The 15,921-nt window shown below is 45.8% G+C and overlaps 1 protein-coding gene across 7 annotated transcripts in view; it reads left to right on the forward strand.

The window, feature by feature from the left end:
• The window catches only part of SNX29 (sorting nexin 29), a 229,999-nt gene that overhangs the window by 34,485 nt on the left and 179,593 nt on the right, over positions 1 to 15,921 (forward strand). For all 7 annotated transcript variants that reach the window (XM_083474289.1, XM_083474291.1, XM_083474292.1 and 4 more), the window contains 2 exons: positions 2,884 to 2,947; positions 4,918 to 5,046. In XM_083474289.1, the coding sequence (XP_083330415.1) occupies positions 2,884 to 2,947; positions 4,918 to 5,046 (193 nt within the window). The remainder of the gene's footprint in view (positions 1 to 2,883; positions 2,948 to 4,917; positions 5,047 to 15,921) is intronic.

The following is a 15,921-nucleotide window of genomic DNA, read 5'->3' on the forward strand; positions in this document are numbered from 1 at the left end:
TTTTTTGTCCAACGTGCTTTGCTAACGCATCTCACAGAACTTCCGCTCTTCAAAAGCGTAGCGACTCTCCTGGTCTTATCTGCATCAGATCGCTTAGGAGCATACTGTATTGTCTACACGGACTGGCAGCAGCTCTCCAGGGGGCCAGGAGTCTCTCCCATCCCTACCTAGAGATGCCACTGGGGACTAAACCTGGGAAATTCTGCATGCAAGGCAGATGAGTCTCTACCACTGAGATTATCCCCCTTTGCCTTAAATCCACCAATCTTCCCGAAACACCGGTCCTAAAAGTATCGCTTTAGGTTGCAGTCCTGTGCACAAGCCTGGAAGTGAGTCCCATTGAAACCAGTGGGATTTCCTTCTGAGCAAAGAGCCATAGGATTGCTTTGTTTGTTGTGGAGTAACATTTTCATTGGGACGCGGGTGGCGCTGTGTGTTAAACCACAGAGCCTAGGACTTGCCGATCAGAAGGTCGGCGGTTCGAATCCCCGTGAGGGGGTGAGCTCCCGTTGTTCGGTCCCTGCTCCTGCCAACCTAGCAGTTCGAAAGCATGTCAAAGTGCAAGTAGATAAATAGGTACCGCTGTGGCGGGAAGGTAAATGGCGTTTCCATGTGCTGCTCTGGTTCGCAAGAAGCGGCTTAGTCATGCTGGCCACATGACCCAGAAGCTGTCTGCGGACAAACGCCGGCTCCCTCGGCCTATAGAGCGAGATGAGCGCGCAACCTCAGACTCGGTCATGACTGGACTTAATGGTCAGGGGTACCTTTACTAACATATTCATCAACAGAGAGGAAGCAAGGAGTAGGTTTCTTGTTTTCGTTTTTATACTTCTGCCATTGTGTAATGTATATACAATTGAACAACAACAACTCCTCCCCAATAAATATGGCCATAGGATGGGGCCATCACTAGGTGATAGAGCCCATTTTGTTTTTTGGATTCTAAGCCATTTTTTAAACAAGAAGAAGAAGAAGAAGAAGAAGAAGAAGAAGCAGCCAGTATTAAAAACTGATCAAATGTCTGTATACAAGAACTGTGTCCCCATTATCAAGGTTCTTGGGGCAGGACTAAAGCTTTCCTATGTTATTTCCTATACGCTGTTATGTTTCTGTTCCCTATAATGTGTCAGATTAATCTGTAAATTAAAAGGAAAAAACCACCACCACTCAGAGAAATCAAATTTATATTCTGGCATTGAGCTACAGAAGCAATCTGAGAATAAGGTCTTAGCCAAGAGTATATCTGGATATATGCTGACAGATGACTTCACTTTACAGCTCCTTCTCAAGAGGTGATTGTGAACTATCCTTATCTAATCCTTGACTAGCCACCGAGAGTTTTTTAAATTAATAACGTGCTCTGGAGAAGGGGTACATCTGTACTAAAGCATGTCTCTTCCTGAGCACACGCTCTTCTGAGTTCTGTTTGTATTCCTGCTCCTACTGATAAATCTGTCAGACAAAGCCATTTGGAAGCGAAATGTTCCAAGACTCAGTGGCGCTCTCGGACAGTCCGTATTTTCCACCATGGCCTGGTTGCTTATTGGGAGTCATAACACAAATGTCGCGGACATCAGATATCTGTGGAGGAAATTATTTAGCCTCTCTCTTGATTCCAAAAGCTGGCAGGCAGGCAGGCAGGGTGGTTGTGGTTTAAGTATTCATCTAAAGCTTTTTCAGCCCCTTCTTGGGCAATCTTCTGCGAGCCACATGCCATTGGTGGCTGGGGCCAGAGGCAAAAGGGGGCAGAGCAAGAATGCAAAATTTACCTGTGTACAGTGGGCACCTTTGTACACTTGCACAACTCTCTTTGACCTTCAGGCAATCGAGAGTCATGATCAGGGTTTAAGGAGTCATTCCAGGCAGACAAAAGCAGTCTAGGATAAGGTTACCGGATTTTTTCCAAAGAATCTGGGGACACTTTTTTTTAAAAAAGAGAAAAAAGTTTTGTTTGTTTTTTTAAAAAAAGAAGTATTATCTTCTCTTCTGGGTCTCCTCTGTCACATGGCCTTCCTCTGGGCCCCGGCCTGATCTCTTGGAGTGCTATCTGCCATGGAGTAGGCTTGGGTCGGGTCAGGTCTGGGCTCGGCCACGTGTCCTTGCCCTCCTGGTGCTTTCCTACCTCTCTTCCTCAGCCGCGGTAGTGGCTTCAGCAGCACGGCAAGGTTGGGGCTCCCCTCTTTTTTCTCCTACCTCTTTCTCCTCCTCCTCCTTTCCTCCTTCTCCCTGCGCCGGCTCCGGGGTTTTTACAGGCCCTGGAGCACCGCTGGGCAGTTGACCAGGTGGCTGATTTGGGTCATGGGGGGTCAGCGGTTCCCCCAGTTGATGCTCCGGACATCCCCAGTTCCCCCTTGGGGGCAGCGGCAGTCTCAGCAGCCCAGAACCAGCCTGGTAGTGCAGTTGGCTCTGGCTGGCTTCAGGAGCTGCTCGCTGCTGTGGCACCCGCCATTTTGCCTTGCCGGAAGTCCCCATATGATGTGTTTTGTGCCGTTGAACCAATCCCTACTAAGAAATCTACAACACTTAAAATATAAATCCAGCGGCGTTAAATGAAATCCAGGGGTGGATTTTGTCTGGGGACAGATTTGTAAATCCAGGGACTGTCCCCGGGAAACGGGGACATCTAGTCTGGGAGGGAGTGTCAGGGGTGAGGGTCAGACAAAGGGTTAGAAAGTCAGACAAAGAGATTTGGAAGGCTACATTTGACCTCTGGGTCTGAGATTCGCCACCTCTGTTCTAAATTTTTCAGTACATTAAAACCACCACCACCAAGCAAAACACCACATTGGTAACAGGTATGAATTTCAGAGCTTTTGTTGTGTTAGACACGTAACTGGAGCGATATATTCCATTTCTCTCCCTGCCCCCTGTTTTCTTCCGCAGCTGAACTTCGGCAAGCCATTGTGGCCATGATGAATAGGAAGCATGAACTGGAAGAGCAGAGCAGGTAACTTGGTCAACCTCATGCTAAGATGCTATATCCACAGATTTAGGACAGGAGGCGTTTTCCTGGATTGCATTTGCATGTGACGGGGTCAAGAGGATGCTGCCCCACCAGACTTCTGCCTTTGTAGCCCACTAATTTTGCTTCCATGCTATATCACATATTGGTCCTGTGTTTGGTGCCAGCATGAAGGGAGCCCTGTGCACTAAGTGGTGTGCAAGGGCTCCTCTGGTGATCCGGAACCCTGAGTGAAACACACCTGTACAGGTTTGGGGTCCCTTTACACTGGCCCTGGAGTAAACGCATATCATGGTCCTTGTGTCCCCCCCTGCTAAACCAAAAAGCAGTAAGGAATGGTAGGGGAAACGTGAAATGAGTCATCAGTAGAGGTATGCATCTTGAATAATCGTTGCTGAACGTTCATACCATTTGATATTTACTAATAATCTGTTTCAAGCACTGTTCATTTGCATATGAATAAAACAGTAATTCTGGAGGAGCCAACGTTTTTATGTTTTTAGATAGCGCATGCATGTGCTGCAGACAGCACTGTCCCAGTAGAGGCATTCCCTCCTGTACGATGACACCTTTTGAATAGATTCGTCAAGACGTTGCCTCCCGAGTCACAACCCATTGTTATACGCAGATGCTAGAGACGCTGTAGGTGAATGAAGGGCTCTGAATTGTAGGAAAATTATACATGCCTAGTTGTGGCAAGCCAAAGATACATGCAGCACACATGAGAGCTCTGTTCCCTTTACGGCAGAAGTGTTGGGAAAACAGTGGCCCTCCAGATCAGGCATCCCCAAACTCGGCCCTCCAGATGTTTTGGGACTACAACTCCCATCATCCCTAGCTAACAGGACCAGTGGTCAGGGATGATGGGAGTTGTAGTCCCAAAACATCTGGAGGGCCGAGTTTGGGGGTACCTGCTCCAGATGTTCTTGTGGAGCTGCAACTCCTATCAGCCCCAGCCAATCATGGCCGGTAGTCAAGAACGATGGGCGTGGGTACCCAGAGGGTCACAGGCTTCTGTCCCTGGAGGGGTGATGGACCATTCCTGGAGGAAACTGGGCTGCTAATTTGTAACAGCTGGCCTTGACATCAAAGGGGAAGAGAAATTCTCAGGCAGGCACCCCCCCCCCCCCGAAACAGGAGAGGAGCAGCAGCCAGGTCAACTGCAAAGCAGGTGAAACTTGTGTTACCATCTTCCTGCTTTGCTACGGCTCCCCCCTGAAGGGAGAGGAGATCTCTGGACCATCAATAACACACCATTGATTTGTAACAGCTGGCCTTCACACCAGACTTCTGGGTGGGGAGCTTAAAGGGAGGGGTGTCGGTTTGATATGAATGATATTTGGATTAGGATGAGGTTGAGGTTTTGTTTATTTGCTAGTTAGTGGGCTTGCTGATCAGAAGGTCGGTGGTTCGAATCCCCACGACGGGGTGAGCTCCCGTTGCTCGGTCCCTGCTCCTGCCAACCTAGCAGTTCAAAAGCATGCCAAAAAAGTGCAAGTAGATAAATAGGTACCACTCTGGCGGGAAGGTAAACGACATTTCCATGCACAGCCCTGGTTCTCCAGAAGCGGCTTAGTTATGCTGGCCACATGACCCAGAAGCTGAACGCCGACTCCCTCGGCCAATAAAACAAGATAAACACCGCAACCCCAGAGTCGGCCACGACTGGACCTAATGGACAGGGGTCCCTTTACCTTATACAGCTAGTATATCCCCCCCCCCTGGATGTTATGTTCTATGAAATGCTAATGTATTGTGTAATTTCCCCCACCATTTCCCCCTAGGGTATAATGTATTGTATTTCTCTTCTTCTGTAAGTCACTTGGAGACCTTCAGGCGACGGGCGACGAATAAGTTTAATGAATGAATGAATATTGAAACAGGCCTGCCTTGACAAGTGTGATGCCATGAGGGACAGTGCTGTGTCCATAACACTGTGCCCTTTCCCCCCTCAGTTCCTTGCGGAACCTCCTTGACGGAGAGATGGAGCATTCTGCGGGGCTTCGGCAAGAAGTCGACAACCTGAAGAAGAAAGTTTCTGAGCAGGAAGAGCGCTACACCGTGAAGATCCAGGCCTTAGCAAGGTAGGGAAGTGTGGGCGATGTGGTTTCCCTGGGTCTGGTGGAAGGCAGCCGGGGGCTAGGGAAGCTTGCCTTTCCTTGGAGATGCTCCTTAACCCAAGACCTGTCTGGAGAACACCTAGGCTACCAACCTGTGGCTGGGAAGTGATTGTGTATGAGCAAACTCCCAATTATCTTCCTTTATTCTGCAAGGGGAACAACCCCCCAAAATTCCCACTACCTCGGGTTACATACGCTTCGGGTTACAGACGCTTCAGGTTACAGACTCCGCTAACCCAGAAATAGTGCTTCATGTTAAGAACTTTGCTTCAGGATGAGAACAGAAATCATGCTCTGGCGGCGCGGCGGCAGCAGGAGGCCCCATTAGCTAAAGTGGTGCTTCAGGTTAAGAACAGTTTCAGGTTAAGAATGGACCTCCGGAACGAAGTAAGTACTTAACCCGAGGTTAAGTACTTAACCCGACAATCTGCAGAGAAATGTACGTGATGATTGTACGTGCAGCAAAGCTGTTGCCACCATATGAGATTCCAGCTGAAGCTGACCAGACCAAAGGAGCACCTCATGTGAGTTTGAACTAGGGCACATTCTTGTGATTAGATGCTCATTTGTATCCATTTCCACAAGTGTGGTGATGTGGCGGAAGAAAAGAACGCACCATTTTTTAAAAAAATAAGATACATATTTCTAGCCAATCAGGTGCTCATGCCTTTCTCATGCCTCACTGCAGGACTAGTTTTCATTCAGTAGTAATGCTGGGGTTACACCACGTACATTTCTCTGCAGATTGTCATTTTAGGATTAAACAAAGTGCATCATTAGCACTATTAAGTATAAATCCAAAGTGAAAATATGATAGCGAGTCCCATGTTGCAGCTCAGGAATCGGGAGGTGGGACTTGGGTCTAGACCAGCTGAAGACCACTGGGGTGGAGGGTTGAGATCTAAGGACAACCCAGAAGCTACCAACTTGGTTTGCTCAACCTAGAACGGCAAAGTTTTTGTGGCTTGGGCCGGTTCACGGTCCCACAGACGCCACGGTGGGCCGGAGTGCGTGCGCGCAAACGCTATTTCTGGCACTTCTGGTGTGGAGGAGGCGTGTGCAGCTTCCCATTGGCTGCAGGAGCTTGCTGCAACCCACTAGTTGAAGACCTATGTTCTATCCTTCAGAGCCCAGCTTTTTCCTTTATTTCAGAGTTCCAATTTTGAGTGCTGTACACAGGTGTGACAGCACCCAATGAAGGATGCTTTTTGCAAAGGGAGCTGCAACCAGCCCTATCACTGTCAATGTCCCCTTCCTTTAGGGACCTTGCTTCTGGGTGCAGGGATCAAATGTTGTCTTGGGTACTGGAAATAGAAACTCCACAAAGGGAATCTGATATCTCCTCTTAGCTTGTTGCACTTTAATTTGTTTACTGCTGTGTCTGTATCCCACTAAGGAGCTCTAGGGTGTGGTACGTGGTTCTCCCTCTCCCCATTTTTATCCTCACGACAACCCTGTGAGGTAGTTTAGACTGAGAGTGGCCCAAGAGTGAGCTTTATGGCTGAATTGAGAATTTGAACCCGGGTTCCCAAGGTTCTAGTCTAGCATGTGCATTTTCTCTCTCTTCTGGAATAGGTCAACCCAATTCGTAAGCTCTGTGTCTTGCAAACTCTTTCCCAATATGTTATTCCAATCTCTTTCTTTCTTTTCTTTTTTCCTTTTTAAAAAAGAGTGAATAGATTTCCTTAACAACACTGAGTTTTGTGCTATTTAGGGATGATGGATTATGTTTGAATGATGAGTAAGCAACTCAATAGATTTTGTTAAACCGGTTTCCTGTGCTTTTTTTCTTTCTCTGCTTGGTGTTGTTGTCTTGTTGATGCTCCAGTGCTCCATAATGCAACTCTGCTGTTTTCGATTTTGAAATTGGTTCCAAAAACCTGTCACCGTTCACCTTTTGCTGATTGATACATGCGGTAGTAACTCCATCTGTAGTCATTTCTACTGGAGTCTTCCTAGGTTGATTGCGGAACACAGGCGTGTTTTAACATTTCTCAGAAAGTTTGCGATATCGCTCAGTGTTAATACAAATAGGTCAGCTGTCAGCCTCAATGCAGCAACAAATATATCTAAGCCTTTGCTGCAAAATTTCGAATAACAAAGAGAGACTCGAGCATCACACTTCTCAAAAGTATCTTGAATATCGGCTGTTGTAGCGTATAAACAAGAGAGTCCTTTAGGTTGAAATTATGGGTCTCTCCACCCCCTGGAACAGTCTTTCTGTCCTAATTCCAAGCTGAGTCAACAGTCCTGTATGTCATCTGTTGAAGCAGTTAAGTAGGGATTGTGATGTCAGGTGACAACTTCAAAGCGGGCTGTTCTCAGCACCAATCAGCTGATCGTTGCTGGGTGCACACACCTTCAAAGGAGCTCGCTATAAGTACTGATCAGCTGACCAGTGGTTCCAGGAACCCCCTTTTGAAGTCCATTTGTAGGTGCAATGTGAATCCAAGCAACACCTGCAAACAAAAAACTTCATTGGGGTTGAGGAGCCAAATTAGTCTGGTGGGCCAGATATTTACCTTCTCCCACCCCTGCAAGCCAGCTTTCCCAGGTGGGTGGGGCCATGCATCTGCCAATCATCTGATGTCAGGTGACTGATAGGTGGACAGTCCCACTCACCTCTCAGAGTTGAGCTGCCCATGTAGGGGTCGGCTTCTGCTCCGCCAGCGTGCTTCCTGCAGGGAACGCATTGGCAAAGCATCGTCCTGCAGGATTGAACCTTCTGCTTACCAACTGAGCAGAGGTTCCCCACCATGGGACAGAGGTTCCCCACCCTGGGCTTGATGGACCAGTGGATTGACTTGGTATAAGGCATCTTCCTATGTTCAGCTGAGAAGAGTGCTTGTTCTGGGGATGTGGTTACTCTTTGGACAGCTAGCATGGACTTGTTAGAATTCCTGCTCCATGTTTGCAGTCATGGGATTGTTGTCTGTCACATTATGTTTTGACTCCACAGAGTGGGAAGTGACGAAGACAGGATGTTTGTGTTACTGTGTTCCGTGAAGTGGGACTACAGTGGTACCTCGGGTTAAGTACTTAATTGGTTCCGGAGGTCTGTACTTAACCTGAAACTGTTCTTAACCTGAAGCACCACTTTAGCTAATGGGGCCTCCTACTGTTGCCGCGCCACCTGAGCACAATTTCTGTTCTCAGTTCTCATCCTGAAGCAAAGTTCTTAACCTGAGGTACTATTTCTGGGTTAGTGGAGTCTGTAACCTGAAGCGTCTGTAACCTGAAGCGTCTGTAACCTGAAGCGTATGTAACCCGAGGTACCACTGTATTGTCCTTTGTTCTTTTTCTCTTTGCTGTCTGATGCTCGAGAGAGAGGGAGCCATGTTGCAGTGCTCCGTGTGTGTTTATATGTAAATAAAGTAAATTAGCCAAAATGCTGAGTTGCTGAGGTCTGTTACGCATGATGGGCAAACTCTGCGGATCCCTAAGTGTGCCGATGTCGGTTGGCATTGGTCACTGTGATGTTTGGGCTGAAGAAAGCTTTTGAAGCTCCCGAACGATTGGCCAGGAGGGAGGGAACATGCCAGTCAGGTATGTGTCTCTGCCAGGGTCCTACTCGAGTGTAGGCTGAACTCCTGACAGGACTGTGGGGACGCTGTCAGTACCCTGTAGTAGACTTCATAAATCCTTCAACTAAGACTGTTCAGCTTCCTGGCTTGTCTCTTTAGGAAACGGAGTGGATGGCAATGGAAAGTAGCAAAAATTAGCTACTGACTAAGCTTAGATTCTTGGTATGAAAAGCTGAAGCTCTGAACGTGCCTTTTGCTCAGCTCTTCTTTTGGCGGTAGACTAAGCAGAGTGGATTTGCCCGAGGAACTCTGCATATTAGTTGGCCAGAACTGGTTTTGAATTTGCATTCGAGGTGTCTGAAATCTTCCAAATGAAAGGGCATTCGTAATCATGCCATGTTTGTCAAAATAGAAGCGCAATTTTCCCAAGCTCTTGCTGCTGTGTTTGTCTTATCTTTAAAATAAAATAAAATAAAATCTCATAAGTTATCATTTGGAAGTACGCAGAATGGGGCTGGAATCAACCGTTTATCCCCAAGAACCGTGCAATTTTATTTGACAGCCAATCATAAGATCTCTGTGTGTGTGTCTGTATGTGTGCGCGCGCGTTTGTTTCCTTTTCCTTTGAGCTTTCACCAGGGCAGCAATTCTGCGAGGCAAGTAAGTTGGGAGGAAGTGCAATGTCATAGTCTCCATATCTAAATTCTTTACCAAAGAGATGGTGATGGCTTAAATTGCTTTCGGAACAGAATTAAAACAAATTTCCAGAGAAGAGGCTTGCTGGCAGCTGTTGGCTATGGAACTTCTTATGTTCTGAGCAGAGGAACCAAGGAGGTGGCTTGTGAGATTCCCATCCCTGGAGACAGAAGCTACCGTAGAGGAACCTTTAGGTTCTAGTCGTACAGAGGCTGCTGCTCTACCCTGATTAATCTTGGTGAATGCTCCTTGGTGAATATATCCTCAGTGTGTGGCATTCAGGCTGTGTTATCAGTTTCTACATTTTGTGTGATGGTTTTGTTCATGTTTTGGTATCTATAAAATTTAGTTCGCCTTCTGTAAAATCACCAGAAATTTTGTGTGTGTGTGTGTGTGTATGAGAGAGATTCTGACTAAACATTAAAAATAACTTTCTGACAGTATTTGACAGTGAAGCAGACTGTGGTGGACTCTCCTTCATTGGATAAATAAAGGTTTGATGGCCACCTGTCACGGAGTCATTAGCTCTGATTCCTGCATTGCAGTGGGTTAGACTAGATGAACCTTGGTTTTCCTCCCAACTCTACAATTCTATGATTCCAAGTAACAAGTATTAACAATAAGAGCACAATATATAGAAGCATGTCAATTCAGAATGCCATTAAGAAGATCAGTCATCAAAGCCAAGAGCAAAAAAGAAAGGAAGGAAGGAAGAAAATAGAAGGAGAAGGAGCCAAGAAGGGAAAGGGAAGAGAGAAAATAAACTCTGGCAGAGCTGTGCTATGGTTCAGTGATCCTGGCTTGTTTACACTACAGTGGAACCTCGGTTGTCGAGCATAACCCGTTCTGGAAGACCGTTCGACTTCCGAAACATTCAACAACCGAGGCGCAATTGCTGCTTGGCAAAATCCATTGAAAAAATGGAGAAGTGCACCTCGGAAGCCATTCGACTTTCGAAGCGCCTTCAGAAACAAAAGCATTCACTTCTGGGTTGTCGGCGTTCGAAAAGCCGAAATGTTCGACTTCTGAAGCATTCGACAACCAAGGTTCCACTGTATCTGAAATGGGGAAGTCTGGGTTAGGAAGAACTGAGACAAGTGAACTGAAAGTAAGCTAGAGATCCTTGTTTTGGGTGTGATGCGGAACTCTAGTTTTCACAAAACCAGTGGTCTAAGAGGGGAGGAACATGGGAGTGTTCATGATACTCCTCACAGGTCGATAAACCATAGTTTACCAGAGGAGGAATATTAATATCTGAACTGGCTTGTAGTTCTTTAGCCTTTTATAAATTTGAACCTATGCTACTTCAAATCCATTTTGATTAAAAGCTTTGTTCATGGTTGAACTTTGATTTGTCAAAAGTCTTGTTCCCTCCCTTCCGCATTACAGAAAGAGCAAATTTGTTTCCAGGATGGCATATAGAAATAACATGTCCCACTGAGCAAACATCTGAAAAACGTAGTGTGTGTATGTGTGCAAAAGTTTCCTTTCCAAACCTGGCAGTAAAATGCAAGTGCCTGAAATTTATTAAAACATTTCATTAAGCATTTAGGGTGCTAAATAATTTACTTAGGGTTAGCTGAATAGCAGCTAAATTACATAACATGAATTCCGACACTTGTAAAGCATGAATTTCATCCTTGAGCTCCAATCCCTCCCAAATGTAGAAACAGGACATTTTATGTAAGATTGTAACCAATCAAGTTTTTCTTGGAGTAGACTCACTGAAATTAATATACCTAAGTTAGGCATGCTCACTAATTTCAGTAGGTTTACTCTATTAATAGCTGCAACCCATTATTTGTATATTAGCATGGGAAGACCTGTAATTGACATCTTGAAATATTGCCAGAGAGTTTTCAATAAGTGGGGGGGGGGGGAACAAGATGGAATGTATCTAACGAATTCAAAGCAGGATAGGTGCAAAGTAATTTGTAAACAACAAAGTTCTGTATCCAGCTGTGTCCAGAATTGCTGTGGTTGGCATCTACCCGTCTCGAGAGACAAGGGAGTGTGCCTCCAAGGGTGAAGTCGGACCGCTGCTTTGACAGCACTGAAGTGACCTTCCCAGGGCGCAAGTCTGGGCAGTGTGTTCTGGGCTGCCCAGAAGACAAGACCCCTCTCTCAGCTTCACTGATGTGGTCCATAGGAAAGCAGAGGAATAGGTTTGGGACCAGCTTGGCTGCAGGAGTTGATGGGAAAAGGCATGCAAGGCGCCATCCAACTGCCTTAGGGACTGCACTCTGGATTTGTGTAGGGCTTACTCTTTTGCCTTTTCTCCTCCTGAAGATATCCCACAAGGCAGTGGACGTTGAGGATCAGAGTTTTCCTTTTCCTAGATGGGCAACCTTCCCAGGTTGACGAGCCCCACCTGCCTCTCACTTTCCTCTACAGCATGTGCAGAAATTGCCTTCTTTGCCATGGGACCCACTATTGGTCTCGTCCACTCCATCTGCCGGAGCCTGTCTTCACATGCAGGAGAAGTCCCTAGAAACACTGAAATTAGTGCAGCAGCAATTTATTTATCCTAATGCAAATTTATTGCCGCATTCAAACTTTCATAAAAGTAATTTTGATTGTTATTAAGGGCATATGCATATTCTACTAAATAAAATTTACTTCACCACTGAGTAGTTGCAAAGACATATCTACCTTTTGGGTTCTGTCCAGTCAGAAAACCATATTTGAGAGGGATTGTTTAGAGTACTACTCTCCCCCCCCCCAACTCATTATTTTAGGAAGAGGCTGAAAATCCTTCTTATTTGTAAGCCATCCATTGCCAACTTATGTTATGCTACTCTAGTAAAAAACAAAAGTTTATGTTAGATAGATTTTATTTTATTTTCTAGCTCAATATGTCATAAGTTGGTGATCCATCAGTTCCAATTGCATCTGGCAAACTCTAGCTTTATGCTTTTGAACCTTCCATATCTGGGACTAAGAATCACGAGTCCCTGACCTAGACATGCAAGGGAAAAATGAAGCCAACACGATGAACTTTAAATCTGTAGTCATTTTTTGGCACTATAATCCCGCCCGCCCCAGAAGTGTCTGTAGATTATTAGGCATCACAAAGTCTGTGGTCACTATAAAGCACATAAAGCTAAAAGCAGTAAAAGCAATTAAAATGTAAATATACTTTTCATGGGTAGATTATAACTTTGTTTTATAGAGCTTTTCAGAATTACAATAACTTTGTTTCATTACGTTTCTCAGAACTGCAATAAACGGAAAGCTATAATCTTCCCGTTAACCCTTCTCTCTCATTCTTTAAAGACTACAACTTGGTGAGTTTAGTTAAATTGTTTTCTCTCTCGTTCAGATTCAAGTGATAATTTTAGCAGAGTTGCTCCCGTTCTGTAGAGATCAAGTCTGATGCTTGGTGTTTGGATTCTGCACACGGAAGCAGTAAGAGTAATATACAGCATAAAATGCCTTTGGGATCTTCATTAAAATTTCATCGTTGTGTAATGTATACTCTGTGGCCACACAGGAATTTGTACAGTTCTGGAGGAGGCTGAATTAAGCAAAGTTGCACTGACCAGAAATCTGACTTGACAGCTCTGTAATTATTAAAGAAAATATACTGGCCAAGTTATTTCCCAGTGAATTCTTAGGAGATTTCTCCTGAAGGCTCCTTTGTAATGTCACTTTTATGTAGCAATCATTCCCCAAGTTGAGAAAATGTTCCCTTGATTTAACTAGCACTGTTCAAAAGAACAACAGCCAGTTCACCCATGCAAATGGAATGAACAGTTGTTGTTCGTCCATACTAAACAAAGCAGCTCGTTTCTTGGACGCTGATAATAAACACCACCATGGGTTTTCAAGGTGTAACAAGTTGGAACATTTCTGTACCCTTCTCCAATACCCCCAAATCATTTTGTAGTGATTTATTAGCCGAAATGCCCCCTGTTTGGGGGAGTTATGGCAGGTAAGGAACAGAAGAAGAGTCTGCTGAAACAGGCTAGTGGCCCAAATTGTCCAGCATCCTGTTCTCACGGTGGCTAGTGTACAAGAAGCCCACAAGTTGGACCCCTCCTGCAGTTTCCAGTAGCGTTACTCCCTCTGGCAGGGGTTGTCAGGGAACTGACATCGGAGGGAGAGGCAAAGGGGAGGCTCCCAGATGATGCTGGCGAAGGACCCAGCAGCAGGGGGAGAAACAGCTCAGTAGAGGGGGAAGCCAATCAGCGCAACACCCGGGATAAAGGGGGGCAGACGGGGGAATTGGAGAGAGAGCTCCAGGACTCTTCACTGGACATCAGTGAGGAGAGCCCAGGTCCTCCGCTACCTACGCCTTCCCTGCGCAGAAGACTCCCACGCAGTGAGAGGAGGAGGAGACTGGGTGTCAAACAACTTTTATGTTGGAAGAGGTTCAAGAAATGCCCACTGACGGATTCTGCCAGTGACTGAGGCAGCCACGATGAGAAGGGGCTGCGCAGTCAGAAAGGTTTAACAAGGCAAATTAACCGAGAAAAGCACCAGTTTACGCACGAGTAACTCATACCCATTACAGTGGTGTTTAAACATTGCTATCATGTGCCCATAGTTTGTACTTTCCAGAAACAATACATGATTCCCCTCCCCACAAACCTTTCTTGTGTGTGTGTGTGTGCGCGTGTGCACGCAGTTCCGAGAAACGTAATGAAACAAGGTTATTGTAATTCTGAAAAGCTCAATAAAACAAAGTTATAATCTACTCATGAAAAGTATATTTGAGTAAATGTAGTATATCTGAGAGGTAAAAATGCTGCCAAAGAAAAGAAAAGAAAAGTGTACAGTGGTACCTCAGGTTAAGAACTTAATTCGTTCTGGAGGTCCGTTCTTAACCTGAAACTGTTCTTAACCTGAGGTACCACTTTAGCTAATGGGGCCTCCCGCTGCCGCCGCTTGATTTCTGTTCTCATCTTGAAGCAAAGTTCTTAACCTGAGGTACTATTTCTGGGTTAGCGGAGTCTGTAACCTGAAGCGTCTGTAACCCAAGGTACCACTGTATGTGGAAGAATGATATTTCAGTCTGCTACCCTTGACCAGTGTTTTCAGAAAATTGCCCCTAGTTGGGACAAAGAAAAAAACCAAAACACCCCAGTAACAAAAAATGAGATTTCTTGGAATGTTTTTAGTGCCCTGGGCATTTTTTCATTGAAAGAAACGTGTTTATGCATATTTTGCTTGTTAATGCTAGTCATGGGGAGGGGAGGGGAGGGGAGGAGAGGAGGTGAAAGTTCTGCTCCAGGCACCTTCTGATTCCCAAGAGGTTCCTCAGGCATTAGCCACATACTTTCAAGCTTAGCGTTATTAAAACAAAGAGAAGAGGAAGAAAGTTAAGAGCATGGGTAGGCAAACTAAGTCCTGGGGGCCGGATCTGGCCCAATCGCCTCCTAAATCCGGCCTGCGGACGGTCTGGGACTCGGCGTGTTTTTACATGAGTAGAATGTGTCCTTTTATTTAAAATGCATCTCTGGGTTATTTGTGGGGCATAGGAATTCATTCATTTTTTTTCTTCCAAAATATAGTCTGGCCCCCCACAAGGTCTGAGAGACAGTGGACTGGCCCCTTGCTGAAAAAGTTTGCTGACCCCTGGTTTAAGAGGGTTAGGGTAGTTGCTTTCTATAGCCATTAGCCAAGGTGGCTGTATAGAAAATTTGGGTTCAGGAGCAAATTTCTTGGGAGAGGGATGTTGCCTTAATGGCCTGCTTTTGGGCTTCCTGGAGACGTCAGATTGTCCATTTTGGAAAGGAAGTGATGGACTTTTGTGCTGATTAAGGAGGGCTGCGTTTTTTATCCTTAAATATACACCTAGTATCAAACCCTGCACTGTAGAGAATCCCAGCATCCATATCACCCTGGTTATGGAATGTTGTTGCTTTTCCTCTTAGAGAGTTTGGATTTGATATCCCGCCTTTCACTCCCTTTAAGGAGTCTCAAAGAGGCTAACACTCTCCTTTCCCCTCCTCCCCCACAACAAACACACTGTGAGGTGAGTGGGGCTGAGAGACTTCAAAGAAGTGTGACTGGCCCAAGGTCACCCAGCAGCTGCATGTAGAGGAGCGGAGACGCGAACCCGGTTCCCCAGATTACGAGACTACCACTCTTAACCACTACACCACACTGGCTCTACTCCACTCATGTATGTTCCTTTATTCTGTAATCTCACCCACAGTGGCACACAAACACAAATACTGTGTGGTGTAGTGGTTAGAGTGTCGGACTAGGACCTGGGAGAGCGAGGTTTGAATCCATGAAGCTCACTGGGTGGCCTTGGGACCAGTCGCGCTCTCTCACCCTAACCTACCTCACAGGGCTGTTGTGAGGATGAAATGGACAGAACTGTGCATGCTATTTGGAACTCTACTTGGAGGCAAAGCAGAATATGAATGCAGTAGTACATAATTAATCCAGTAGTAACAATATAGTGAATCAACTCCCCATCTCTTTGCGCTTGCATGTCTCTGAAGCCACCATCAATTAGCGCAGAGCAGGGCTAGCCACCATGATACTCTCCAGATATTGCTGGACCACAGCTCCCATGGTCCTTGACTATTGATCATGTTGGCTGGGACTGATGGGAGTTTTAATCCAGCAGCATCTGAAGGGCACCATCTTGGCTATTGGTGGA

Source organism: Podarcis liolepis (genome assembly GCF_965112155.1).
Source record: "Podarcis liolepis genome assembly, chromosome: 14".
Lineage (NCBI taxonomy): Eukaryota > Metazoa > Chordata > Lepidosauria > Squamata > Lacertidae > Podarcis > Podarcis liolepis.